Source organism: Piliocolobus tephrosceles, chromosome 9, assembly GCF_002776525.5.
Source record: "Piliocolobus tephrosceles isolate RC106 chromosome 9, ASM277652v3, whole genome shotgun sequence".
NCBI classification, from domain to species: Eukaryota; Metazoa; Chordata; class Mammalia; order Primates; family Cercopithecidae; genus Piliocolobus; species Piliocolobus tephrosceles.
In genome coordinates, this window is record NC_045442.1 from 9,370,447 (window position 1) to 9,397,947 (window position 27,501).

At 43.7% G+C, this 27,501-nt stretch overlaps 1 protein-coding gene across 2 annotated transcripts; it reads left to right on the forward strand.

Moving 5' to 3' along the window:
- The first annotated feature begins 309 nt into the window (after window positions 1-309).
- Window positions 310-22,861, forward strand: OAT (ornithine aminotransferase). Of its 2 annotated transcripts, XM_023224290.2 has the most exons (12): window positions 314-379; window positions 3,748-3,940; window positions 4,793-4,879; window positions 7,714-7,939; window positions 11,288-11,512; window positions 11,616-11,711; window positions 14,673-14,800; window positions 16,639-16,761; window positions 17,419-17,547; window positions 18,626-18,739; window positions 19,475-19,619; window positions 22,058-22,861. In XM_023224290.2, exons 4-12 carry the CDS (start codon window positions 7,741-7,743, stop codon window positions 22,216-22,218), a joined length of 1,320 nt encoding a protein of 439 aa, XP_023080058.1. In that variant the 5' UTR covers window positions 314-379; window positions 3,748-3,940; window positions 4,793-4,879; window positions 7,714-7,740; the 3' UTR covers window positions 22,219-22,861. The 2 variants fall into 2 exon arrangements, with proteins under 2 accessions (XP_023080057.1, XP_023080058.1); XM_023224289.3 differs by lacking the exon at window positions 3,748-3,940 and having other exon boundaries at window positions 310-379.
- Window positions 22,862-27,501: the final 4,640 nt, after the last annotated feature.

The window sequence follows — 27,501 nt, forward strand, 5'->3', positions numbered from 1 at the left end:
CCCTGCCCGCGCAGGGGGCCCAACAGACTTTTCCTTTTCGGGCCTCAGTCTTCTAGTCAGCAAGAGCGGACAATGACCCTTCTCGTCCCGCCAGAGGAGGCGACCGAGGGGCCTGAGCTCAGAGACAGGCCTTCGGGCTCAGGAGGCGCGAGCGCAGATCGAACCCGTGGGAGGAGCAAAGATCCCTGATGCGCGGCCCGCGGGCGGGGCGGAGGACGGGGCCCACGCGATTGGTGCCCTGCCCTCCGCCCCAGCCAATGAACGGCGAGGGCGACTTGGGGGCGGGACGGAATCAGCCTTTAAGTTGCAGTGACGCGCTGGCGTCGCAGCTGCGCTTCGTAGACGCCGCGTGTCCCGGCTTGTACTCAGGCACCGTCAGGTACCGCCCGGGCGCCGCAGTCTTGGGGCTCTAGCTTGGGCCCTGGCCGGGGTTCCCTGACGGCGGCGGGGCAGGCGGGCGGGTTCGGAGTGGCCACGGCCGGGGTTCTGGGGATGCTGGCTGAGGGGGCGCCCTGGGCCTCGGCCGGGGAACGAGGGCCGCTTCCGCGGCCGGTTTACTCTGCGGGCGGCTCGGACCCAGGCGCCCTGGAGTCGCCGGCAGGCGCGCACCTTCAGGTGGCAGGGGCGTGGCGCCCCGCGGCTTGCAGGCCTGAGTACTGGTTCCATCTCAGAGCGGCCGACTGGCGGGCGGGCGGGTGGGGGTGCGGGAGGCAGGAGAGGCTGAGGATGTGGCAGCTCCGCCTGCCAGACCAGGCGGAGCCGCCGCCCCCTGCGCTCGCGGCCTGTGGAGGCCAGGACTCGGCTTACCCGGCCCGGAGACCCCGAGGCGCCCCGGAGTTCCGGGGAGGAGGCCTTTGGACACTCTCGGTTCCTAGGGTCAGCGGGGAGGCTGCGTTCTAGGGACGGGGGAGCTGTGCAGTAAACAGGTGGCCCTGGTCACGCGGCGGGGGCGCTGATGCAGCCTTGGAGGGCTGGGTCCTCCTGGCCTGCTTCTGCGCCCTGCAGATCGGCCTGGCCATCGCTCCCCTCTTCCAGCCTGTGATTTTTTTTCTCCAGCTTCTGTCGAAATAAAGAAAATTGCGGAAGCAGAACCTTTGTTACAGTAATGTGCAGGTTAATTAGATGGTGGGGGATGGGGCAACAGGATTTTCAGCATGAAAACCTCCCTTTGAGGGCTTTTTGCAAATCCTGCTGAGCATCAATAAATGGGCCTGACCGGTGCCTTTCCTCGGTCGCCTTCCCTGGCCGGACGGGAGGAGTCATTGTCCGCCCTTTGCTGGCGAGAGGACTGAGCCCTGAAGTCACCTGGGCACTCGCCCTGTGACCCACCGTCTCCTTTTGTCACTCTACATCTTACCTTTTTGGTGTTCAGTTTTACCTCTTAGATAAATTACGGTGATAAGGGGGAAAAGAGAGTGACTTCGGAATGAAGTGGCTTTACCTTAAGAAATGACTAATGTTCAGTTTCTAAATTCTAAATTTCTTCGTCTGCGATTGAAAGGGTTTCTGTGGATAAGCTAGTTCTTTCAGTTAACCCGGAACTGTTCTTTAGATTGTAATCCATCACTCTATCCATGTGAAATAACAATAGACTCCTTTCATTAGAGTATCCTGGTTCTGTCTTTAGATGAATCTTTTCATAAAAACAAGAGTTAAATTAAAAAGCTTATTTTTGGCCAGGCACGGTGGCTCACACCTGTGTAATCCCAGTACTTTGGGAGGCCCAGGCAGGCGGATCACCTGAGGCCAGGAGTTTGAGACCAGCCTGGCCAACATGGTGAAACCCCATCTCTACTAAAAATACAAAAATTAGCCAGACATCGTGGCGGGCGCCTGTAATCCCAGCTACTCCGGAGACTGAGGCAGAATTGCTTGAATCCGGGAGGCAGAGCTTGCAGGGAGTTGAGATCATGCCACTGCACTCCAGCCTGGGCGTCAGACTCCGTCTCAAAAAAAAAAAAAAAAAAAAAAAAAAGCTTATAGTTTTGGGTTTACAGTTTTTCATGGTGTTTAAGATTAGTTTTGCATCCCCCCTCCCAAAGAAAAACCCAGTATAACTTTAAATAGTAAACATTTTTAAAAGACATTTTTTTCCTTCAAAGCAACTGTCTTAATTTGTATTATCCCCATAGCTTGCCTTTATTACAGTTATTTGTGTGCATATTTTATGCCCTGTAGTGAGTTCTTGAGGACTAGTCAAATCTCAAACATTGGCAAATAGCGATGAAAGCACCGAATTTGGATGTGTGTGGAGGATGTGCTGTAGTTGACCCCAATCCTTTCTGAGTAGTAAAACTAGTTGTTTGCCAATGATGCACTTGACTTGAATTTTAGCCAGAATACTGATTACGTAAAAGAGACTTCTGTTGGTAGAACTTTTTTTTTTTTTTTTTAAAGGCCTGTGTTTGTGAATGGTTACCTCAGGAAAAGTAAATATTTGTCAAAATAGCAAGAACAAATTTACTCCTCAAGTTGAATACTTTAAGTGGCTTTCTGATGACTTTACACTGACTATTCTTTTAGAGTAAGAAAATAGTTTTTAAGAGTATAGGCTAAATTAACTTCAAAATGCAGCCTTTTGTGGAAATTCTCCTGTAGGTATGTTCTAATATAGATGGATGGGCTAGATGGAGAGAGTAATGGTAGCCTGAAGGACTCTGTTAATTATGTGGATGAAACCTTCAGTGTTAGAATTCTAGCTTGCCAAGAGCAATTTGTTCTCATTTCCGTGACCTGAGTATGGGCCTCAGGTAGATGCATGATAGCAACCTGGAACACATTATTTTGACCTTTAAAGGCCATTAGATCTAATGAAGTAAACTCTTGATGAAGAGATGAGTTATTCTAGAAGAGGTCAGACAGTGAACACTCCCTCTTAGAGTTAGACTCAACTTGGTCAGGGATAGGTGATCCCATAGTCTTGATCACTTGCTACCTTGACTCCCTCAGGAGTCCTAAGTAAGACTGACCTCATTTATTTGACAAAGGCCCACAGGATGCCCAACCTGGGCTAGGTTCTAGGAATGCAAAGTGAATTTTACTGTTTTTTAAAGGAGCTTAGAGTATAGACTTACAGGCATAAAAACAAGTGGCCTGAAGTGATAGGACCCGTTACAAGTCTGCACAGTCCTGGGGAGTCTTTAGGAGGGACTTAAATAGTAACTTCTATAGGGAAGGGTGAAAAAAAGCTAATGTGGGTGCTAATTATGCATAGAAAAAATAACCAAATATTAGTGGTTATCATGCAGGTGTAAAATTGCAGGTAATTTTCTTGTCTGTGTTTTCTAATTTTTTATCAACTGAAAAATAGTGTGTGTGTGTGTCTTTTTAAACAGTTTTAAAAAGAAATCATGGCACTGTTAATTCTGATATTTCAGAAACTGGCCAGTTTTAAGGGCAAAAGGGAACTGAGTGGCCATTTTGTGCTGGATTTGGCACAATAACATTAACACATTTAATCCTCAGTAACGCTTCAACCTCATGTTACAAATGGGAAAATTGAAGCTCAGAAAGATTGACAACATCACCCAGAGTTACTCTTAAGAACCACAGACAGAATTTAAAATCCCGGTCTCCAAACTCTGTATTTTCCACTTGATTCTCCTGGTTTTGAAACCTTTGGGGAAGAGGATATTATTGATGTTGGCTATTTTTAAGTCCATCTTAATTCTGCCATAAGATTTCTCATACAGTGCCAAGCACAGTAACTTGAACACGGAAGGTTCTTTAATAGAAATGCATTTACAGGATTTTGATACGTCATGGTGCATCCAGTTTCTGACCTTTCCCAGTGGAATTAAATATCCAGACTTCATCTTAAAACCCTGAAGAATAGCTGACCCAGTGGTGTGCGCCTGTGGTCCCACCTCCTCCTGAGGCTGAGGCAGAAAGATCCCTTGAGTTTGAGGCCAACTTGGGCAACATAGCTGAGACTCCATCTGTAAGTGAAAAGAAGCAAAAACCTGGAGAATGAGTATTAGTAATGTTTTGAATGTTATTATTTTGTCACCAGTTATTCTTTAATAAAACTGCCTAAACTTGACAGATAAATGAATTTTTCATTTCATTTCTGTTGGAAATTAGCTGTGCAGATAACTTTTATATAAAATAAGAATGTTGAATTTAGATAATCTCAAGATATATATATATATATTTTGAGACACAGTCTCACTTTATTGCCTAGGCTGGAGTGCTGCTGGCATAGATCGTGGCTCACTGCAGCCCAGAACTCAAGGCTCAAGAGATCTTTCCACCTTAGTCTCCTGAGTACTTGGTATTACAGGTACACGCCGCCACACCTGGCTAATTTTCGTATTTTTTATAGAGACAGGGTCTCCCCATGGTCTTTAACTCCTGGGCTCAAGTGATCTGCCTTGGCCTCCCAAAGTGCTGGGATAATAGGCGTGAGCCACCGTGCCTGGCCCTAGAAAGTTGTTACAGTTTAGAGCACCACTAAGTATTGCCGGAGGGTTTTACTGCTCATTTGATAGGCAAAAATTAATGTTCTAATTTTTTAGTTGATCAAACAATTAATTCATACTGAGTAAAGCATAAAGAGCCCGAGAAAGAAATCATACATGAGTATTTTAGACTTCGCAGTAGTATTTTGGGGAAGTTCTGTATATGGTACGATTAGACATTTTTGCTAGCAGCTACCTCCAGTTTGATGATTCTTACATCACTTTTTTTTTGATTGTTGGTACCCACCCCTTTGAGATAAAGTCTGATGAAAGTTATGGACCTTCTACTTGGAAAAATATGAGTCTGCATATAATTCTGCATTTTATTTCAGGAGATTTTGGACTCTCTGCAGACTGTCCCTGGATCGTGGGTTAAAAATCTGTATTCTGGTCTGAACTGTGGGAAGAAAAAATAGTCGGTGAGTCTTTGGCAAACCGGAGTGCTGGATTTTGTTTAGTAATTGCAAATTCCTGAACATGCTGGATTTACTAGGTAGTGCCAAGTTTAAAGGGAAGTAAGCCAAACTCCAAGTATTATGTTTTGCTAATTTGGCAGCTCAAATCAAGAGTGCTGTGAGATTATACATGGTTTGACTTGTCATTGGTAGACTTCTGTTGAAACATGAATTAACTAGTCTTTTAGAAAGTAAGTATAGATAGAATAAGTATGCCTAGTTTTTGGCAACTTTCTCCTAATCATGAATTTATCTTTAAGCTTTTTTTTTTTTCCCTTCCAGAAGTGATTCCTATGCACATGCTCTAATTTCCTGTTAATTGTTAGTTTTTTTCATAGTTTATTTTTACTTCATGGCTTATCAGGATGCTTAATGGTAAATTGGGTACCAAGAGGTGTGTGAAGCCTTGTGGAGGGGCTGGTTTTAGGACTGGGGATGACTGGGAGAGTAGCCCTGACTCTGCCTTATGTGATGGGGCAGCAGGGTAAACTCTGCTCAGTGATGTTTAGACTTTAGGCTCATACAAGTAACAGATTGTAGTTTGTAGTTTGACACTCTGTAGTTCTCAGTTACCTTTTGCTAACAATAGCTTTTTTTTTTTTTTTTGAGACAGAGTTTCACTCTTGTTGCTCAGGCTGGAGTGCAATGGTGCAATCTTGGCTCACTGCAGCCTTGGCCTCCCGGGTTCAAGCGATCCTCCTGCCTCAGTCTCCTGAGTAGCTGGGATTACAGGCATGCACCACCACGCCTGGCTAATTTTTTATTTTCAGTAGAGATGGGGTTTCTCCATGTTGGTCAGGCTGGTCTCAAACTCCCGACTTCAGGTGATCCGCCTGCTTCGACCTCCCAATGTGCTGGGATTATAGGCATGAGCCACTGCACCCGGCCAACAATAGCTTTTTTTTTTTTTTTTTTTTTTGAGACGGAGTCTCGCTCTGTCGCCCAGGCTGGAGTGCAGTGGCCGGATCTCAGCTCACTGCAAGCTCCGCCTCCCGGGTTTACGCCATTCTCCTGCCTCAGCCTCCTGAGTAGCTGGGACTACAGGCGCCCGCCACCTCGCCCGGCTAGTTTTTTGTATTTTTAGTAGAGATGGGGTTTCACCGTGTTAGCCAGGATGGTCTCGAACTCCTGACCTCGTGATCCACCCGTCTCGGCCTCCCAAAGTGCTGGGATTACAGGCTTGAGCCACCGCGCCCGGCCAACAATAGCTTTTATGCTACAGTTTTTTGAGGATAAGTTTTGTAGAAACAACCATCCTAGCAGAATAGATTGTTTTGTTTGGGAATCTCATATATATGTGTGTGTGTGTGTGTGTGTGTGTGTATGTGTGTATTTATGTATGTATGTATGTGTTTGGTCTAATTCAACTTACTGTGAATACTTTAAAGCTATTATAAGTTAGCATTCTTTTCCTAGTCTTTTTGCCTTTCACCTTTATTTGTGATAAATTTGACCTACAGAAGTTTTAGATATTTGTGGCTAAGTAAAAGATTTTAGGCTGGGCACAGTGGCTCACACCTTTAATTCAAAAACTTTGGGAGGTTGTGGTGGGCGGATTCCTTGAGCCCAGGAATTTAAGACCAGTCTGGGAAACATGGCAAGACCCCCATCTCTATGGAAAATACAAAAATTAGCTGGATGTGGTGGTGCCTGCCTGTAGTCCCAGCTACTAGAGAGGCTGAGGTCGGGTAATTGCTTGAGCCAGGGAGATTGAAGCTGCAGTGAACCGTAATCGTACCACTGCACTCCAGCCTGGATGACAGAGCGAGACCCTGTCCTCCCCACCCTCGAAAAAAAAAAAAAAAAAAAAAGAGATTTGACTTTTTGTAGTTTAGATCTTTGGTGTTAAGCAATTCCCATACCCCAGAAGTCAACTTTTTCCTCTCCACACCTGTTGTTTTTATTTTAGAATGGTCCCTTTTATTTTGGTAGAAACCAAATTCTACCTTAATTGCTTCACTCTCCATATACAAGGACAAACGAGTTGTCAGTCCTGCTGTCTCCTGCCCCATTTCTAGTCTCTGGCAGTCTTCTCTGATTCGGTCTCCCTGCCTCTGGTCTCTGCCCTATGGTTGTAGCTGTCTCATAGCATCGTGCCTGATGGTATTGAACTGTGGTAGGTGCTTAACAAATACTTAGTGTTTAGTAGGTATTCAGTCAACACACAGTTCATTAGCTCTGGAAAGAGTCTTACTCTTACTGATTGGTTGATTGATTGATTGACAGGGTATCACTCTGTTGCCCAGGCTGGCCTCAAACTCTTGGGCTCGAGTGATCCTTCTGCTTCAGCTTCCTGAGCAGCTGGGGGCTACAGGCACAAACCATCACACCTGCCTAAGATTCTCACTCTTTTTTTTTCTTTTATAGAGACTGTGTTGCCCAGGCTGGTCTTTAACTCCTTGGCTCAAGCAGTGCTCCCGTTTTGGCCTCCCGAGGTGCTGGAATTACAGATGTGAGCTACTGTGCCTGGCTATTTTTTTTTTATTCTTGAGACCAGGCCTTACTCTGTTTCTCGGGTTGGAGTACAGTGGCACAGTCTCAGCTCACTGCAGCCTCAACTTCCAAGCTCAAGCAATCCTCCCACCTCAGACTCCCAAGTAGCTGGAACTACAGGTGCACACCACTACACCCAGCTAATTTTTCAATTTTTTGTAGCAATGGAGTGTTGCTGTGTTGCCCAGGCTGGTCTCAGATTCCGGGGCTCATGTGATCCTCTGGCCTCAGCTTCCCAAAGTGCTAAGATTATAGGCATAAGCTAAGGATTCTCACTCTTAATGCATTCTCTTTTCTTTGGACAGATCTGGTTTTTCTGCTTGAAGGACACAATGTTTTCCAAACTAGCACATTTGCAGAGGTTTGCTGTACTTAGTCGCGGAGTTCATTCTTCAGTGGCTTCTGCTACATCTGTTGCAACTAAAAAAACAGTCCAAGGCCCTCCAACCTCTGAAGACATTTTTGAAAGGGAATATAAGTATGGTGCACACAACTACCATCCTTTACCTGTAGCCGTGGAGAGAGGAAAAGGTACGTTTCAAATTAATCCGTCTCTTCCCTTTTCTTGAAACCTTTTATAAAAAAAAAATTGCTTCCATATTTTCTCAATATATATTTTTCTAGATGTGTTTAATGTATATATTGCAGACACAGTTAATTCTTGTTTTTTGGTTTTGTTTTTTTTTTGAGATGGAATCTCACTCTGTCACCCAGTCTGGAGTACAGTGGCACAATCTGGGCTCACTGAAACCTCCGCCTCCCAGGTTCAAGCGATTCTCCTGCCTCAGCCTCCTGAGTAGCTGAGACTATAGGCATGCGCCACCACACCCGGCTAATTTTTGTATTTTTAGGAGAGATGGGTTTTCACCGTGTTGGCCAGGCTAGTCTTGAACTCCTGACTCTGATCCTCCCACCTTGGCCTCCCAAAGTGCTGGGATTACAGGGGTTAGCCACTGCACCCGGCCAGTTAATTCATTTATTGAGTGTCTAGTGCTGCTGTGTTAGGTGCTATGGAGGCTTCAAAGAGGAACCATTGTCTTTGTCATGTGGACCTTACCAAGAGGGAATGCAAGAGAAATAAGGAAAGTACGGTCATATTGCTGTCATTCTTTTCTTTTAACTTTTATTTTGGTGTAATTTTAGACTTAAGAAACGTTGTAACAAGTAGTACTAACATTTTTCTTTTACTCTTCTCCCAGATTTTCCAAGTGCTAACTTTTTACTGCTTTGGTCTTAGAGTGTTCACTCCCTTCTTTTCTCCCCTCCCACGCCTGCATATTGTACATTGTTTTCTGACCTGTTTTGAGAGGAAGTTGCAGACATGACTCTCCCTTTTTTTTTTTTTTGAGATGGAGCGTCGCTTTGTCGCCCAGGCTGGAGTGCAGTGGCACAATCTCGGCTCACTGCAAATTCTGCCTCATGGGTTCAAGCGATTATCACACCTCAGCCTCCAAGTAGCTGGGATTACAGGCACGTGCCACCACACCTGGCTGATTTTTGTGTTTTTAATAGAGATGGGGTTTCACCATGTTAGGCAGGCTGCTCTCCAACTCTTGTGACTTCAGGTGATCCACTCGCTTCGGCCTCCCATAGTGCTGGGATTACAGGTGTGAACCACCATGCCTGGCCATACATGACGTCTCTTTTTTTTTTTTTTGATAAGAAGTTTCACTCTTGTTGCTCAGGCTGGAGTGCAATGGCGTGATTTCGGCACACTGCAACCTCTGCCTCTCGGGTTCAAGTGATTCTCCTGCCTCAGCCTCCCGAGTAGCTGGGACTATACAGGCCCACACCAGCTAATTTTTGTATTTTTAGTAGAGACAGGATTTCATCATGTTGGCCAGGCTGGTCTTGAACTCCTGACCTCAGGTGATCTACCCGCCTCAGCCTCCCAAAGTGCTGGGATCATAGGCGTGAGCCACCACTCCCTGCCACATGACATTTCTTTACCCATAGATACTTAGTGTGTCTTTCCTAAAACACAATGACTTTTTGAGATAGGGTCTCATTCTGTTGCCCAGGCTGGAGTACAGTGGTGCGATCATGGCTCACTGTAGCCTGGAACTCCTGGCTTCAGGTGATTTTCTCACCTCAGCTTCCCTAGTATCTGGGACCACAGGTGTGCCCCACCATGCCTGGCTTATTTTTTTTAGAGATTAGATTTTGCCATGTTGCCCAGGGGGATCTTGAACTCCTGGTCTCAAGTGATCCTACTGCCTCAGCCTCCCACAGTGCTGGGATTGCAGGTGTGAGCCACTGTGCCCAGCTGACTTTCTCTTTTATAGCCATAGAGTAATTGTAAAAATCAAGAACTTAACACTGGTACAGCACCGTGAGTCTGGAGACCTAATCCAGATGTTGTTTGTTCTCTTTTATAACAAAAGAAAAACCTCCGATGAGTTGCATTCAGTTGTCATGTTTAGTCTTCTTTAAGCCAGAACAGTTCCTCAATTCTTCTTGGTTTTCTTGGTCTTCTTTCCCTTTGTGTTAAGTATCTTGTGGGGACAGAGTGTAAAACTCTGTAAATATCCAGTTACTCATGAACTTTTATGCACAATTTTAGCATCCACTAATGATTCTTGCCTGAGTAAATGATTACTGTGATAGTTGCCAAATAGTGATTTAATCTACAATTTGGAATAAATAACAGCCTTAACCAAATAAAACCAAAATTTATTACTTAGCTTTGTACCAGAAAATGACAATATAAGAGTATCACACATTTTTGTCATTTGCCTGTATTTTATTTGGTGCCAGTATTATAGACGTATCTTCTTTTGAACTATGGAAAATCTGTTTCATATTACATGACACGGCAACATTGTTTTACTTTCCCACTAGCAATGTATGAGAGTGCCAATTTCTTCAGATCCTGTCAAAACTTGTTTTTTTAATTATAACCATCTCAGGGAGTGTGAGATGGTATCTCATTGTGGTTTTAACTTGCATTTTCCTAATGATTAGTGACGTTGAACATCTTTTCATGTGTTTCTTAGCCATTTGTATATCTTCTTTGAAGAAACAGCTATTCAAGTCTTTCCTCATTTCTTAAATTGGGTTGTTTGTCCTTTTGAAATTGAGTTGTAAGAGTTCTGGAAGTTAGATCTTATCAGACACATGGTTTACAATTTTTTTTTCCCCATCCTAAGGGTTATTATAGACTATTTCTCATAATTTTTGTCTGTCATGTATAACTTCTGCTTTCTTATTTTAAAATTTTATTTTTTTATTTTATTTTATTTATAGGCAGGATCTTGCTCTGGTGCCCAGGCTGGAGTGCAGTGGCACAATCTCAACTCACTGGATCCTCTACCTCCCAGGCTCAAGCAATCCTCCCACCTCAGTCTCTGTAACTGGGACCATACCCATGCCCGGCATTTTTCTGTAGAGTCAGGGGTTTTGCTCTGTTGTCCAGGCTGATCTGGAACTCCTGGGCTCAAGCAGTCCCTGCCTTGGTCTCCCAAAGTGCTAGGATGACAGGCGTGAGCCATGGCTCCTGGCCTAACTTCTCTCAAATTCTAATTTTGGGTCCTAAATCGTAGAATTAGGTAAAGGTTTTACTCCAGAGTTTATAACCTTTTTGTGTTATTTTTGTTAAATGTGTATTTTGAAGCTGGGCAGACAAAATACAATTCTTAATAATTCCTTACAAATCAAAGTTTATTATGCCTGAGCTAAAACAAGCTTTAACTACAAATATATAAATACTACATATATATATATATAACTACATATAACTCTAACTATATATATATATAAAACTACAAATATATAAATAGAGGTTCATATGTAGGCATTCAGCGGGCTTGCTAGCACTCTTAATCTTTGGACTTCATGCCACATAGTAATTGTCTAAAATAATTTTCCTTATGTATTTAGGTATTTACTTATGGGATGTAGAAGGCAGAAAATATTTTGACTTCCTGAGTTCTTACAGTGCTGTCAGCCAAGGACATTGTCACCCCAAGATTGTGAATGCTCTGAAGAGTCAAGTGGACAAATTGACCTTAACATCTAGAGCTTTCTATAATAACGTACTTGGTGAATATGAAGAGTATATTACTAAACTTTTCAACTACCACAAAGTTCTTCCTATGAATACAGGTAAAACATTTCCTTTTTTTTGTTAAATACCCTCAAAAATAACTTTTTTATTTTTTGATAGTTTAACATTTTAAAAAATCCGAACATTTTTCTCTCCTGATAGGAGTGGAGGCTGGAGAGACTGCCTGTAAACTAGCTCGTAGGTGGGGCTATACCGTGAAGGGCATTCAGAAATACAAAGCAAAGATTGTTTTTGCAGGTATGTGAAATTAAATATTAACTTCTGTGATTGAAACATACAATATAATTTACTGTGGACAGGTGTGGTGGCTCATGTCTGTAATCCTAGCACTTTGGGAGGCCAAGACGGGAGGATTCCTTGAGCCCAGGAGTTCAAGACCAGCCTTCTGGGCAACATAGGGAGACCCTGTCTCTATTAAAAAGAAAAAAAATATATATATATGTATATACACACACATATTTATATATTTTATATATAAAAAACATATATATAATTTATTGTTTTAATTTACTGATGAAATACTTGTAATATGTTTTGCCTAGTACATGGTACGTATTTGCTGAATGTTTCATAACAATTAATGAGGGATTTCCTCTTCTTGGAGATTATTTCTTCATGTATGGGTTTTTCTTTCTGAACTCACTATTCCTTTCATTTGCCTGGTCAGATTTTCTTTATAGCAGTTATCCAGTTAATTAGATAGTCTTACTGGTGGAGGGTTTGTGTTGGGTGCTGGGGTTGGGTGAAGTTAGTGTGGGGCCATGGCTTATGTAGACTGTGGTTTGAATCTTGATATTGGAGGTGCTGTTATGCCATGTTCCTCTTAGAAGCTGTTGGAAAGAGGAGGCTTGGAGTTGCCCTTGTTAGGCTTCTGGGACTGGTTGAAAGGAATAACGTGAATTTTGGTTAGGGAGACTAGTAATTAATTGAGTAGATGTAGTTTGACTGTTGGATTCTTTATATGATGTTCACTTGTTTTTTAAGCTTTATTTTTTAAAAAACAGGTATGTATAGATGTGTCGCTATAATGGTCAAAGTTCATTCTTGTGATCATTGAAATCATTAAATATTCTGCCGTGTGAACACATGCAGTTAAATGATAAACCCCATAACGTTATAGAATCCAGAGTTCAACTGAAGGCCAGAGGTAATTGGTATTTGAGGGGACAGATTGGTATTCCCAAAGAAGAAATCTTTGCAAAACTCTTTAACTTGCCATTTAAAAATCTTGTGCTTTCATCGTAGGACAACATAATTGTCTCTTGCAAACAAAAATGGTGTTTCTGGTGACTTTCATTCTTATAGACTGTGTCTAGTCTCTTTCTTAATAGCAAAGGGTGCAAAGATGTTTTCACCTGAGTATTGAAAGAAGCTGGTGAGTCAGTGGGGTGGAGAGACAGAGGAATACTGTCCCTGACTGTAAGTCCCTTATACCTGCAGGGTAAGTGACCGAGGATGAGGTTCCTGAGGCTAGGCAGGGGAAAGAAAATAGGCTTATGGTCTAATCAGTGCATTTCTTCTTAAACAAACCTAGTCAAAATCAATGTGCTATTGTTTGTGGACAAGTAAAAGAAGAGATTACTTGTAGGTAGGGGATGCTGGTGAAAGACGCTTTGCAAGAATAGTAATTAGAAACAAGATGAAGCCAAAATACTATAATCCAGCACTGATTAATTGAGTTGCTGCTGGCAGAGATGGTAAGAAGATAAAAAGATTCATGATATCACAAACTCCCAACCTCTCTGTTATTTTACATGGTGTCTTTCCTTCTTGAATTTAACCCTCTCTGAAACTATCCAGCTCACTTGCTTTACTGGTTTATGTTAGGTGTTTTTTCCCTACTAGAAAGGAAGCTCCCTGAGGACAGAAATCTTGCCAGTTGTGATCCTGATCTATTTCCCAACCCCTTTTTTTTTTTTTTTTTTTTTGAGATGGAGTTTCACTCTTGTCACCTAGTCTGCAGTCTGGAGTGCAATGCGCAATCTTGGCTGACTGTAACCTCCGCCTCCAGGGTTCAAGCGATTCTCCTGCCTTTTCCCTCCTGAGTAGCTGGGATTACAGATGCCCACTACCACGCCCAGCTAATTTTTGTATTTTTAGTAGAGACAGAGTTTTGCCATGTTAGCCAGGCTGGTCTTGAACTCCTGACCTCAGGTGATCCGCCTGCCTCGGCCTCCCAAAGTGCTGGGATTATAGGCGTGAGCCATCGCACCTGGCTTCCCCAACATCTTTATTATTATTATTATTATTTTTATTTTTTGAGACAGAGTCTTGCTCTATTACCCAGGTTGGAGTGCAGTGATGTGATCTCGGCTCACAGCAACCTCTGCTTCCTGGGTTCAAGCGATTCTCATGTCTTAGCCTCCTGAGTAGCTGGGACTACAGGTGTGCACCACTGTGCCTGGCTAATTTTTGTATATTTAGTAGAGATGGGGTTTCACCATGTTGGCCAGGCTGGTCTTGAACTCCTGACCTCAGGTAATCTGCCCGCCTCGGCCTCCCAAAGTGCAGGGATTACATACGTGAGCCACTATGCCCGGCCTATTCCCCAACATCTAAAACAATGCCTCACATAGTAGATCCTCAGTCACCTTTATTAATGGATAAAAAATGTTCCAGAAGAAAGGGAAACCTCTGTCATTGAGCATCATAAAGGATTATAATATCAAGGAAGGCAAAATGGAAATGTGTTTGGATTGCTTGAAGATCTTTTCTCCAAATGAAATTGGAAATGCATTGTGTTGTTAGCCTGCAGTATTGGAGTTTTGAAAGGAAAACTGCTAATTGTCTGTGAAGGATATTCTCTTTCTCATATCAGTATCGTAAATGCACCTTCTCTAGAAAACATGCATTGAAGACCTCAATTACCTCAATTGTTAGGGCTTGTTACTGGGTTGGGGATTATTGAAAGAAAAGTAAGATATCTATCTTCAGGGGCTATATATTCCAGTCAAGAGGCTCAGCAGAGAGAAAAGACCAAAATAGGAATTACAAGGCCAGACCTAGTGGTATTGTGTCATAGGAGCCATGGTGTTTAATATCAGACTTTGTTTTAACAATTGAAAGCCCACTGAAGGTGCACTAAAGCAAGCCCTTGATTTATTTTTTGAGTCAAACTTCTTGTGGTGTTTTGTGGGGATAGTGCTTATTGAATTTTGGGTTTCTTTGAAATAATCGCTGTTTGTTTCTCCTTTCTAGATGGAAACTTTTGGGGTAGGACGTTGTCTGCTATCTCCAGTTCCACAGACGCGACCAGTTACGATGGTTTTGGACCATTTATGCCGGGATTTGACATCATTCCCTATAATGATCTGCCTGCACTGGAGGTATTTCACTAGCGTCATGGTGCTTAGCTCATTGTGAATAGAAATTAAAGCTGTTGAATATATGAATTCAAAATACATTATATGACAGTAATGCAAATTTATCTCACTTAAGTTAGGCCACGATTTCAGACTTATTCTCAGTAGCGAGCAATTAGTTCCCAACACAGAGAAAGCTGAGTTCTGTGATCTACTCTGTACAGCCCGCCAGCTACTTTAGATGTGTGTCCTTCATAACAATTAACTCGGGTATACCTGCTTACTTGCTAGGTAAAATTTCTGTTTTTAGCTAGCTTTTTAAAAATTATGAAGTGGAAGACTTTTAAAGAAAGCCTTAAGTTGGCTTTAAAAAGCTATTTACTTTAGATTTAATTTAAGTGATTAATTTCTTTTTTTGAGACAGTGTCTCACTCTATCGCCCAGGCTGAAGTGCAGTGGCACAATCTCGTCTCACTGCAAACTGCGCCTCCTGCGTTCAAGTAATCCTCCTGCCTCAGCCTCCCAAGTATCTGGGACCACAGGTACACACCACCACACCCAACTCACTTTTCTATTTGCTTTAGAGACATGGTTTCACCCTGTTGGCCAGGCTGGTCTCGAACACTTGACTTCAAGTAATCCGCCTACCTTGGCCTCCCAAGGTGCTGGGGTGACAGGCATGAACCGCTGTGCCCAGCCAGATTTAATTTATACTACATTTATTTTTTTTTTTTTTGAGACGGAGTCTTGCTCTGTTGCCCGGGCTGGAGTGCAGTGGCCGGATCTCAGCTCACTGCAAGCTCCGCCTCCCAGGTTTACGCCATTCTCCTACCTCAGCCTCCGGGGTAGCTGGGACTACAGGCGCCCGCCACCTCGCCCGGCTAGTTTTTTTTTTTGTATTTTTAGTAGAGACGGGGTTTCACCGTGTTAGCCAGGATGGTCTCGATCTCCTGACCTCGTGATCCGCCCGTCTCGGCCTCCCAAAGTGCTGGGATTACAGGCTTGAGCCACCGCGCCCGGCCACTACATTTATATATTAGTAAACAGGCTGGGCATGGTGGTACATGCCTGTAATCCTAGTGCTTTGGGAGGCCAGGGCTGGAGGAGCACTTGTGTTTAGGAGTTCAAGACCAGCCTGGGCAGCATAGGGAGAGCCTGTCTCCACAAAAAAATTTAAAAATCAAGGTCAGGCACGGTGGCTCACGCCTGTAATCCCAGCACTTTGGGAGGCCAAGGCAGGCAGATTGCTTGAGGTCAGGAGTTGAGACCAGTCTGGCCAACATGGTGAAACCCTGTCTTTACTAAAAATGCAAAAAAAATTAGCCAGGTGTGGTGGTGCGTGCCTGTACTCCCAGCTACTTGGGAGGCTGAGGCAGAAGAATTGCTGGAACCCAGGACACAGAGGCTGCAGTAAGCCAAGATTGTGCCGCTGTACTTCAGCTTGGGTGACAGAGTGAGACTCCATCTCCAAAAAAAAAAAAAAAAAAAGCCAAAATAAATAAATTAGCTGGGCATGGTGTGCAGCTACTTGGGAGGCTGAGGCAGGAGGTTCACCTTGAGCCCAGGAGTTTGAGACTTTAGTGGGCCCTGTTAGTGCCGCTATACTCCAGCCTGGGCAACAGAATGAGGCAAAAAAGGAAATGTAGGCTAGTGTAACTTAAAGGTGAAGTATTTGGAGCTTCTGATAATTGAATGGCAGTGAATTTGAAGTCTTCCACTTCAAATTCTTGTGAAGTCAGAATTTATGTTAGTGCAAAAACTTGTTTTGCATACTTCATAGAAAATATGTGTGGTGTATGCTTTCAGATTTGCAAGTGTGGTAGAAAGAAGATTATTAAAACCTATTCCTATTTCTTTTGTAGCGTGCTCTTCAGGATCCAAATGTGGCTGCGTTCATGGTAGAACCAATTCAGGGTGAAGCAGGTGTTGTTGTTCCAGATCCAGGTTACCTGATGGGAGTGCGAGAGCTCTGCACCAGGCACCAGGTTGTCACGTTTGCTGTTTGTGATAAGACTGAATGGGCTCCTGCCCTTAAATTACTTTCCACTAGAGGGCGATGGCATTCTAAGAGCTTAAGTACTTTCTAGTGCTTAGAAACGACTTTTTCCTGTCTCTGGCCTTGTCCTGGGCCCTGTGCAGAGCTGCAGATTTGGCCTTAACAGCGTTTCCTTCCTTGCTGCTCTAAGAGCCTTTCACTGTGAGCCCCCCCAAGCCCTTTGTTGTATTCTCTCCTCCTTTCTCCCAGGGCTGATGGTAGTGTATTTTGTTTACCATTTGAGAGTTCTTGTCACATATTAAATGTTTGTGGAATAAACAAATAAATTTGTTCCCAGAGGGTAGTTATGTCCAGAAAAGCCATACAAAACCCTCAGCTTTGCATCAGCACCTTTTCACTATGTAGAGCAGGGCAGAATGGGCCTCTAGGGAGATAGGGGCCTGACAAAGGAAATAGTTGGTGAGTCTACAAGATTCTCATAGAATAGTCTTGAAATTGTGTGTGTAGTTAAAACAGTTTTACAAATCCGAGGGCACATCAGAATTACACATTTATTGTTGGTAGGGGGACAGTGAAATAAAGATGGCTATTTTCCCTGTGGAAATGAAAATGATCACTAATGGAGTTAAGTTTTTTTCCCCAATAGGTTCTGTTTATTGCTGATGAAATACAGACAGGATTGGCCAGAACTGGTAGATGGCTGGCTGTTGATTATGAAAATGTCAGACCTGATATAGTCCTCCTTGGAAAGGCCCTTTCTGGGGGCTTATACCCTGTAAGTTTCATGTCCCCCCTCTTTCCATTTCCTACTCTTGTAAAATATACCCCTAAAGTATTTATACATCAGCTGATTGTGACAATAATGCCTTTCAGATGGTTTGATTTTACCAAGTGTGCTGTAGGCCACTTGGAATATCTGTAATAAAAACATTTAAGGTACCAGTGTGTGACCCACTTACTTATTGCCTGAAGAATTGAGTGTGCCTTGGAATTTGCTATGACATTGGATTTGGGTGGAAACAATTTACCCTCAAAGGACTCCTGTAGACTCCTGTCCTTTTTTCCAGTGTTCAGAAGCATGGCATATTACTCATTGTTTAAAACCATGACTGGTGAACATAGAGACTGAAAAAATTAATGTTTGTTGTAGTTCATGTCTTGGGTTTGCCTTTCAGAGCCAGTAATTTTTACTGCATCAGAGGTCTCTGAAGTATAGATGGTTTTGCTGAATAGACAAAACTTTCGCTAAAAAGAATTGCTCAGCTTTGTTTTTTAAGCATTTAAACAAAGCATTTCATCTCGACATTGGAAGGAATTGTGAAATTACATCATTGCAGAAATAGCTTTTCTCTTTTAGTTGCAAAAGTATATTGTTTTGTGCCATTTGTACCTGAAGTATCTGTAATGTTTTAGGGTATGACTTAGTTTGTTGCCAGTAGTTTTAGGCTGGCTGATGTAAACTCTTGTTGAAGTCATTAAGTATCAGCTTCTTGGCCGGGTGCGGTGGCTCACGCCTGGAATCCCAGCACTTTGGGAGGCTGAGGCAGACAGATCACCTGAGGTCATGAGTTCGAGACCAGCCTGGCCAACTTGGTGAAACCACATCTCTACTAAAACTACAAAAAAAAAAAAAAAAAAAAATTGCGTGTGTGGTGTGGTGGTGGGCGCCTGTAATCCCAGCTACTTGGGAGGCTGAGGCAGGAGAATTGCTTGAGTCCGGGAGGCAGAGACTGCAGTGAGCTGAGATCACGCCACTGCACTCCAACCTGGGTGACAGCAAGACTCTGGGGATAAGAATGCTTAGTAGAATGCTTTGTGCTGAGAAATGACATGGTGAATTGACCGTCTTTCAGGTGTCGGCAGTGCTATGTGATGATGACATAATGCTGACCATTAAACCAGGGGAGCATGGATCCACATACGGTGGCAATCCACTAGGCTGCCGAGTGGCCATCGCAGCCCTTGAGGTAAAAACTGATACAGCCACACAGTGTCTATTCTTTAAAGCAATGTCGAAGTGATTTTTAATTTGGGCCCACTGGTATAATAAGACATTCAATAAGAATGCCAGATATTAGAAAACATGAAGTACAGAGGAAAAATTTTAGGAACAAGATATTCTCAAAAAGTAATTTAAACTTGGCCTAGTGGACTGGATATCCTCCGTGGGCTTCCTGAGTTCAGTCACCTGGTGCTTTGGGTTCTTCGGCCCTGGCTGGCCCTCACAGAACTCTCAACTGTGACCCACCTACCAGCCCCGTCTTTTTGCTTAGCAAGCAAGTCTTCTTTTAAGTGTGGATTTATAATGTTTTCGGAGTGATTTTTTTAAGTGCCTGCTGAAGGCATGCAATTATTATGTAATCTCTGAGGATAGATCTTTGTGGAGGGGAAGAAACAATTGCAGTTTAAGAATTACATTTCCTCCATTGACGTATTCAATTAATGACAGTATGTGAGTTGGATTAAATAAACTTTAATACTTATTTTGCCATGAATGATTGGCAATAGATTTGTGACAAAGGCAAGGCTCTGAGCTAGTGTATGTTTAATTAGAAATTAATATAGGCTTTGAAAAATAGCAACGAAAGTTAAGTTCCTCTGGTCTTTAGTCATGTGTTTCCTGTGCTTACAGTCCCCGTTGTCATCCGAAGAACAACAAAAAAAGGACAGTCTTAACATTTATATAATTTTTTTAAACGTAGGTTTTAAAAGAAGAAAACCTTGCTGAAAATGCAGAAAAATTGGGCATTATCTTGAGAAATGAACTCATGAAGCTACCTTCTGATGTTGTAACTGCCGTAAGAGGAAAAGGATTGTTAAACGCTATTGTTATTAAAGAAACCAAAGGTATGGAGATAAAACATTTACTCAAGATAATTTTTTTAGAAAGACCTAAAATACACTTGGTATTTAATTTAATTAATTAATTAATTTATTTTTCGAGATGGAGTCTTGCTCTGTCTTCCAGGCTGGAGTGCAGTGGTGCGATCTTGGCTCACTGCAGCCTCTGCCTCCTGGGTTCAAGCAGTCCTCTGCCTCAGCCTCTTGAGTAGCTGGGATTGATTACAGATGCATGTCACCACGCCTGGCTAATTTTTGTATTTTTAATAGAGACGGGGTTTCACCATATTGGCCAGGCTGATCTCGAACTCCTGACCTTGTGATCCGCTTGCCTTGGCCTCCCAAAGTGCTGGGATTATAGGCGTGAGCCACCATGCCCAGCTACACTTGTTTTTTGGTTTTGTTTTTTTTTTAAGATGGAGTCTTGCTCTGTCGCCAGGCTGGAGTGTAATGGTGCCATCTCGGCTTACTGCAACCTCCAGTGCCCTGGTTCAAGCGATTCTCCTGCCTCAGCCTCCCAAGTAGCTGGTATTATAGGCACATGACATCATGCCCAGGTAGTTTTTGTATTTTTAGTAGAGGCGGGGTTTCACCATGTTGGTCAGTGTGGTCTCGATCTCCTCACCTCGTGATCTGCCCGCCTTGGCTTCCCAAAGTGCTGAGATGACAGGCATGAGCTACCGTGCCCAGCCACACTTGGGATTTTAATTGGTTGTTGGTTCTGTTTGAAACTGTTGACTGACATAATGACCAAGCCTTTTAGATAGATTATTGTCTGATTTATAATTACATTAAGAGTATAAAAAATATAGCTCTTTTCTAAATGAAGGCATATTTAACCAATTTGACTCTTGTTCCTTTAAGACATTTGCTTTTCTGCCTTAAGTTAGTCAGGCAGTATTTAGAGAGTTCAAGTTTTTTTTGTTGGTGAGACTGGACTAGAAAATGTCCTCTTTGCTATCCTTCCCTCCCTCACTTTCATGCTTTGTGTCAGTAGAGGTTATAGGAGCAGCAGTAATAATGACATGAGTGACAGTGATGGTATCAATAATAAAAGTAATGCTGGCTGTCACTTAATTGGGTGTTTTAGTACATCCTTTGTAACCCTTAAGTGTTCCTTGCTGGATTTTCTTGTGATAACTCTTCCTTTTAAAGCAACTATTCCAACCTCCCAACCTTGGCTGCACTTTAGAATCACCTGGGGAGCTTTTTAAAAAAATGAGTCAAAGCCTGGCCTTACCCCAGGGATTCTGATTTGACGCATCTGGGGTGGGGCACGGGCATTAGCAATAGCCTTTAAGGCGATTCTGATGTGTAGCCAGGTTGAGAATCGTTGCCATAGAATCTTGAGCTCAGGAAGCGAGTCCCCTTTCAGAATGTGTAGTGTTCACTGGGTTTTGAGTATTGCCTATTGTATGTTAGTTAATCATCTGTATCACATCCAAGTTCCTTTTTTTCTTTTTTAAAATTTTATTTATTTATTTTATTTATTTATTTTTCGAGACAGAGTCTCGCTCTGTGGGGCTCGAGTGTCTCGCCAGGCTGGAGTACAGTGGCGTGATCTTGGCTCACTGTGACCTCCACTCCTGGGTTGAAGCGATTCTCCTGCCTCAGCCTCCTGAGTAGCTGGGACTATAGGCGTGTGCCACCACGCCCAGCTAATTTTTGTATTTTTAGTAGAGGCGGGGTTTCACCATGTTGGCCAGGATGGTCTCGATCTCTTGACCTCGTGATCTGCCCACATCAGCCTTCCAAAGTGCTGGGATTACAGTTGTGAGCCACCATGCCCAGCCTATACCCAAGTTCTTTTGCATTAGTTCCTTGTGTGATTAATACAGCAGCCTTAGCACTTTTGTTTGTCTTTTTTTTTGGCCTGATCTTTTTCATTTATGAAACACTATGATATATCTAATCATATCATTCAAACCAAGTTATGTGCTTGCTGAAAAGTGAAAAGTTACTTCATTTTTAGGAGTAAAAACAAACCAAGCTTGCAACTCCAAGCTTCCCTTCCTTTTTAATTTTTAAAAATTTTTTTTAAGATGGTGTCTTGCTCTGTCACCAGGCTGGAGTGCAGTGGCGCGATCTGTGCTCACTGCAACCTCCACCTCCTGGGTTCAAGCGATTCTCCTGCCTCAGTCTCCCGAGTAGCTGAGACTACAGGTGTGCGCCATGACACCCAGCTAATTTTTGTCTTTTTAATAGAGACGGGGTTTCATCATGTTGGCCAGGATGGTCTTGATCTCTTGACCTTGTGATCTGCCTGCCCCGGCCTCCCAAAGTGCTGGGATTACAGGTGTAAGCCACCACTCCCAGCCCAAGCTTTCCTTATTTGAGCAAGTTCTGGGAATTTTGTTTTGCCAGACTGCACTTTGCCCATACATATGGCAAGGAATGTGTAAACATTTATCTTTGAGCATGTATGTTTTACTATTTTTCTTTAGATTGTGATGCTTGGAAGGTATGTCTACGACTTCGAGATAATGGACTTCTGGCCAAGCCAACCCATGGTGACATCATCAGGTTTGCACCTCCGCTGGTGATCAAGGAGGATGAGCTTCGAGAGTCCATTGAAATTATTAACAAGACCATCTTGTCTTTCTGAGGGTAGCCAGCTGTTTTCTGTGGTCCCTGGGAGCCAGCTGGAGACAGGTGGTCTTGTAAAAGCTTTGTTCTTAATGCGAGCACAGTCCACTCCCATGAGTCTTCAAAAACTTTTTTTTTGAATATATGTTTTTTTCAGTTGATACATAATAGAACAACGTTTCTGACCCTGCCATTTGCTTTGTAACGTAACTAAGAGAATGTAATGGCATATATATTCAGTGAAAGTGTTTTGATGTGCATGTGTACTTTCTAAGTGAAATACATCTATATACAGACAACCTCTAAATCAAGTTCTTCAGTATAATTTATATCTGTTTTTATAATTTCTTCACTGGTATAAGTGTTTTATATTTGAAAAAGTTATCTCTGGGGTATTACATAAAAGGCTTCACCTTATAAAATGAAATCATTGTTATTGAATTTTAGGAAGGATTAATGGTTAAGTGTATATAAAATACTAACAATTAAGTAAACTTCATATTGGCCAACACCAGGATTGTATTCTGTGGATGTCATTATTTTGAATTAAGAATTAGTGTTTAACATTCCTAAATTGTTTTGAGTGCTTGATTATAATTTGTAAAAAATGTTTATTTTCAATATTTCTTTAAATTTAAAATAAAGCTTATATTTCAGATGTCTGTTTTGTGATGAGTATTAACCTTAAAAAGAAGAAGCTGAGGCAAAATTAATACAGAATGTTTAGGTGGGCCAAGGCTGGGGACTGCAGCTCAGGACACACTTCCAGGTTGCCCTGGAGAGTTCTCCAGAGAACATTTTTTAAAGAAAAAAGGATAGATCAGCTGCTCTTATGCCCTCTACTGACACAAGGTGAAGGGGTGATTACAAAAGTTGTTTGTCAGGAATTCTCACTGGTTTACAGAACTAACCTTGGTTAGTGATTGGCTGTATGCTGTTGAACTGTAGGGTGTATGGCATTTGATAGATACTTGGTTTCAAGAGGTAATTATTTAGCTTGGGAGAGAGTGACCTGACTATAGTTTCATTCTAACGCTTCTCTGGGCCTCATAATTTAGTTTTTATTTATTTATTTATTTTTTGAGACGGAGTCTCTCTCTCTCTGTCACCCAGGCTGCAGTGCAGTGGTGTGATCTTAGCTCACTGCAGCCTCCACCTCCTGGGCTCACATGATTCTCCTGTCTCGGCCTCCTGAATAGCTGGGATTACAGGTGTGTACCACCACACCCGGCTAATTTTAGTATTTTTATAATAAGATGGGGTTTCATTAAGTTGACCAGGCTGGTCTTGAACTCCTGGCGGCCTCAGGTGATCCCCCCCGACTCGGCCTCCCAAAGTGCTGGTGTCAGCCACCATGCCTGACCTGGGCCTGATAGTTTAAAGGGGCTCACGTTCTTCAGATACAAGATTTCTTTATTCCCCATGTCACTGTACTATTACTGCAGTATTATCAGTTACGTTTTTAACCTTTTTGAGACTCTTCTTTATTCCATGTGTTCTCTTTTTCTTCTTTTTTTTTTGGGGATAGAGTCTTGCTCTGTCACCTAGGCTGGAGTACAATGGTGCGATCTCAGCTCACTGCAACCTCCGCCTCCCAGGTTCAAGCGATTCTTGTGCCTCAGCTTCCCGAGTAGCTGGGACAATAGGCCTGCGCCACCACACCCGGCTGATCTTTGTATTTTTAGTACAGACAGGGTTTCACCATGTTGGTCAGGCTGGTCTCGAACTCTTGACCTCAGGTGATCCACCTGCCTCGGCCTCCTAAAGTGCTGGGTTTACAGGCATGAGCCCCTGTGCCCGGCCTATTCCATGTGTTTTCTAAGAGCATTTCAACTGATCTACAGAAAACCAGAAGTTATAAAAAGAACACATCTAAAAGATAGGTCTCTTATACTTCCCTTTCAAAACAGCGTGTTCCCTGTGTATATACTAATATCATTTTTTTAAAGTTATCCTTTTTTTTTTTTTTGTATTTTTTTTTTTTTTTTTTTTACCTGAACAGAGTATTTTGGTTGTTTTTCTGTGTCTCATTCTCAGATAACTAGCATTTCATCATATGTGGGTATACTGTAATTTCATCTCATATCAGGGGACCATTTGACTTGAATAAAGCTTGTGACCACTTCATATCATTTCACGATGGTGCGAAAGTGCACAGTGTTTCTACGGAGTAAATGCCTAGAAGTGACTTGCTTTTCAAAGAGAAAAAACTTCTCAAGTTAATGGTGTCACATTCCTCCCTCCCTCCCCCAGGTTCTAAAGTTACCTCTTAGCAGTATGAGAGCCGGGGCTTTGGTACTCTGTCAGGGTAGTGTTCCGTCACTGATGACTATGTTTAAATGGGTGAGGCGGCCTCATGCCAATTACAGCTGGGGTGGCACCCAGGCCAGGCAAGGTCTCTAGGGGATTCAAGGTTGAGAACCAGTCTTAGGAATCTTATTAAGATGGAGATTTTGTTTTTGGAGACTCATTGCCACCTAGGTTGGAGTGAAGTGGTATGATCTCAGCTCACTGCATCTTCCACCTCTCAGGCTCAAGCGATTCTCTCACTTCAACCTCTTTACTAGCTGGGACCGTGGCCGTGTGTCAGCAGATTTGGCTAATTTTTTGTATTTTTGGTAGAGACAGGGTTTTGCCGTGTTTCCTAGGGTGGTCTTGAACTCCTGAGCTCAAGTGGTCCACCTGCCTTGGTCTCCCAAAGTGCTGGGATTATAGGTGTGAGCCACAGTGCCCAGCCTTAAGATGCAGATTCTAATTCAGTCTCTGTGTGTACTGGAAAGTCCACATTTGCAGGTTGCCTTGGCATACTATTATTATCAGGAGCCAGTTTAATTTGCATTCAGCTATTCTCATCAGAGATGACCTTAGGGCCAGGTGATTTTTAACAAAACTATCTTCCTGCTAAATTCTTTGAAGGCTTTAAAAGTCAGAGAGGACCCAGAGGGAGCAAAGCACAGGGAGTTGTGGAGAGGGTGGCTAATGATGAGGGGCTTGGGTCATTTTGGCTTAATTTGGTGAGCAGTGGGGTCATTGAAGGAGGGGGTTGAAGCAGGGGCGGGGCATGACCTTGTTAGAAAATCCTAGGCTGGGCGTGGTGGCTCAGCCTGTAACCCCAGCACTTTGGGAGGCTGAGGTGGGCGAATCACCTGAGGTCAGGAGTTCGAGACCAGTCTGACCAACATGGAGGAACCCTGTCTGTACTAAAAATACAAAAAATCAGCCGGGCATGGTGGTGCATTCCTGTAATCCCAGCTACTTGGGAGGCTGAGGCAGGAGAATCACTTGAACCCAGGAGACGGAGGTTGTGGTGATCTGAGATCATGCCATTGCGGTCCAGCCTGGGCAACAAGAGTGCAACTCCATCTCAAAAAAGAAGCAGTCCTTTCTGGTTGATGGTTTAGGGCTTACTCATGCAGTACACACTGGTTGTAGGGCCTCAGGGCCTATGTCCAGTGGTGAACAGGCGGGCAGGAACCAGCTGACTGCACTTAGTGCCCTGGGGATGAAGTGGAGGGTGGTGAAGTGGGAGGCGGGGAGAGTCAGACACAGGCTTTGGATTTGGGAACATCAAAGCTCTTGCTGTGGTTAGAGACTCCCTTTCCTTAGCTGTGAGGAAGTGGGATGCTATCTACCTTTCAGGGGAGTTAGGAGGATTAAAAAAGATGGAGTAGTTCATGCTCCTGGTGGAGGACCTGGCACAGAGTTGCAGATCAATAAATGAGTTGCTAGCTCCCCCTCCCCACCCCCAACACACACAGCTGGAGGAGTTTGGGAGAGAGGAAGCTTCTGGAGAAGGAATCTTTCAGGTAAGGGTGACGTCTAGATAAGGAAGAGATGGTATAGAGCTGATAGGCTGGCTGTATCACAAAGGGGATGTCAAGTTAAAGGAAGAAGCTGAGGCAAAATTAATCAGAGTTATTTGTGATAGCAGGAGGCAGACAAAATGCCTAGGCCTATAGGGGTGGGTCCCCAATGAAACCCCACCTTCAAGCCAAGAGCAGCCTGAAGTCTGAAAGACTGGACTGTTGGTTCCGGATGTAACCTGTGACTCAGAGTGAGAACTTCTGTTCCTATTTGCCCACCCTTTTCCGATGGGTTCTTTCTGAATAATGCTTTTTGACCAATTGAATGTTGCCTTTTCTTTTTTCTTTTTTTTTTTTTTTTGAGGCGGAGTCTCGCTCTGTCGCCCAGGCTGGAGTGCAGTGGCCGGATCTCAGCTCACTGCAAGCTCCGCCTCCCGGGTTTACGCCATTCTCCTGCTTCAGCCTCCCGAGTAACTGGGACTACAGGCGCCCGCCACATCGCCCAGCTAGTTTTTTTTGTATTTTTTTAGTAGAGACGGGGTTTCACCGTGTTAGCCAGGATGGTCTCGATCTCCTGACCTCGTGATCCGCCCGTCTCGGCCTCCCAAAGTGCTGGGATTACAGGCTTGAGCCACTGCGCCCGGCCGAATGTTGCCTTTTCTGATACTACCTATGGCCTGCCTCTCCCCCATCCTGTGCCTATAAAAACCTCAGACTTAGCCACACTGGAGGAGACCACCTTCCCATCTCCTCTCTGCTGAGAGCTGTTTTGTCGCTTATTAAAATTCTCTGCCCTCACCACCCCTCCATTGCCAGTGTGACCTCATTCCTCTTCAGTGTGGGACAAGAACTCCAGACTCACTGAACATGGGTACTCATAAGGCTGTAACACTGTGGCCCTCTGCCCTCCACTGGCGGAGGGCAGCTGCCTCACGTGATGGGAAGTAGTAATGGGGCTGAGCTGGCCCCAGAGCTGTGGGCTGGAATGGGGCAAGGGGCTGAAGGAGCTGCTAACATGTCACTGTCTGTTGGGCTGTGGATGGTGGGACTAAAAGAGCTAATGAGCACATTGTAACACCCTTTGGGGCCTTTGGGGTCATGGGCACCCCTGCCTGGGAACCACTGCATTCCCCTTGGGGTGACACACCTGGTCCAGCTACAAACCCTGCATGGAGCCTGCCCCTGTGCCACCATTTGGAATGGCTGGCTGGACCCCACACTACACATTCACACACCCCCTCCCACCAGGGCCTGAGCATGCAGTAGCAGCTGCTGTGGGATCTGTACCGGAGTGCAAGCCAGACGTGGCCTGGCAGGCCCAGTAGATGGGGTGCCTCCTACTGCATGCCCGGCAAAGGGGCCAAGAAAAATCCTCTGTCATTTGGGCCAAGCTTGAGAACTACAGCCCAGGATACATCATCAGTTTGCCTTGGGGAGTGCTCTGGAGAATATTTATAAAGAAAAAAAGATCAGGAGAAGGTGTGATTCCAAAACTTATT

Coding starts and splice junctions, on each gene's coding strand:
- OAT (XM_023224289.3), top strand. CDS start 7,741: ATGTTTTCCAAACTAGCACATTTGCAGAGGTTTGCTGTACTTAGTCGC. Junction 14,801..16,638: donor ATGATCTGCCTGCACTGGAG/GTATTTCACTAG, acceptor TTTCTTTTGTAG/CGTGCTCTTCAGGATCCAAA. Junction 18,740..19,474: donor TGGCCATCGCAGCCCTTGAG/GTAAAAACTGAT, acceptor TTTTAAACGTAG/GTTTTAAAAGAAGAAAACCT.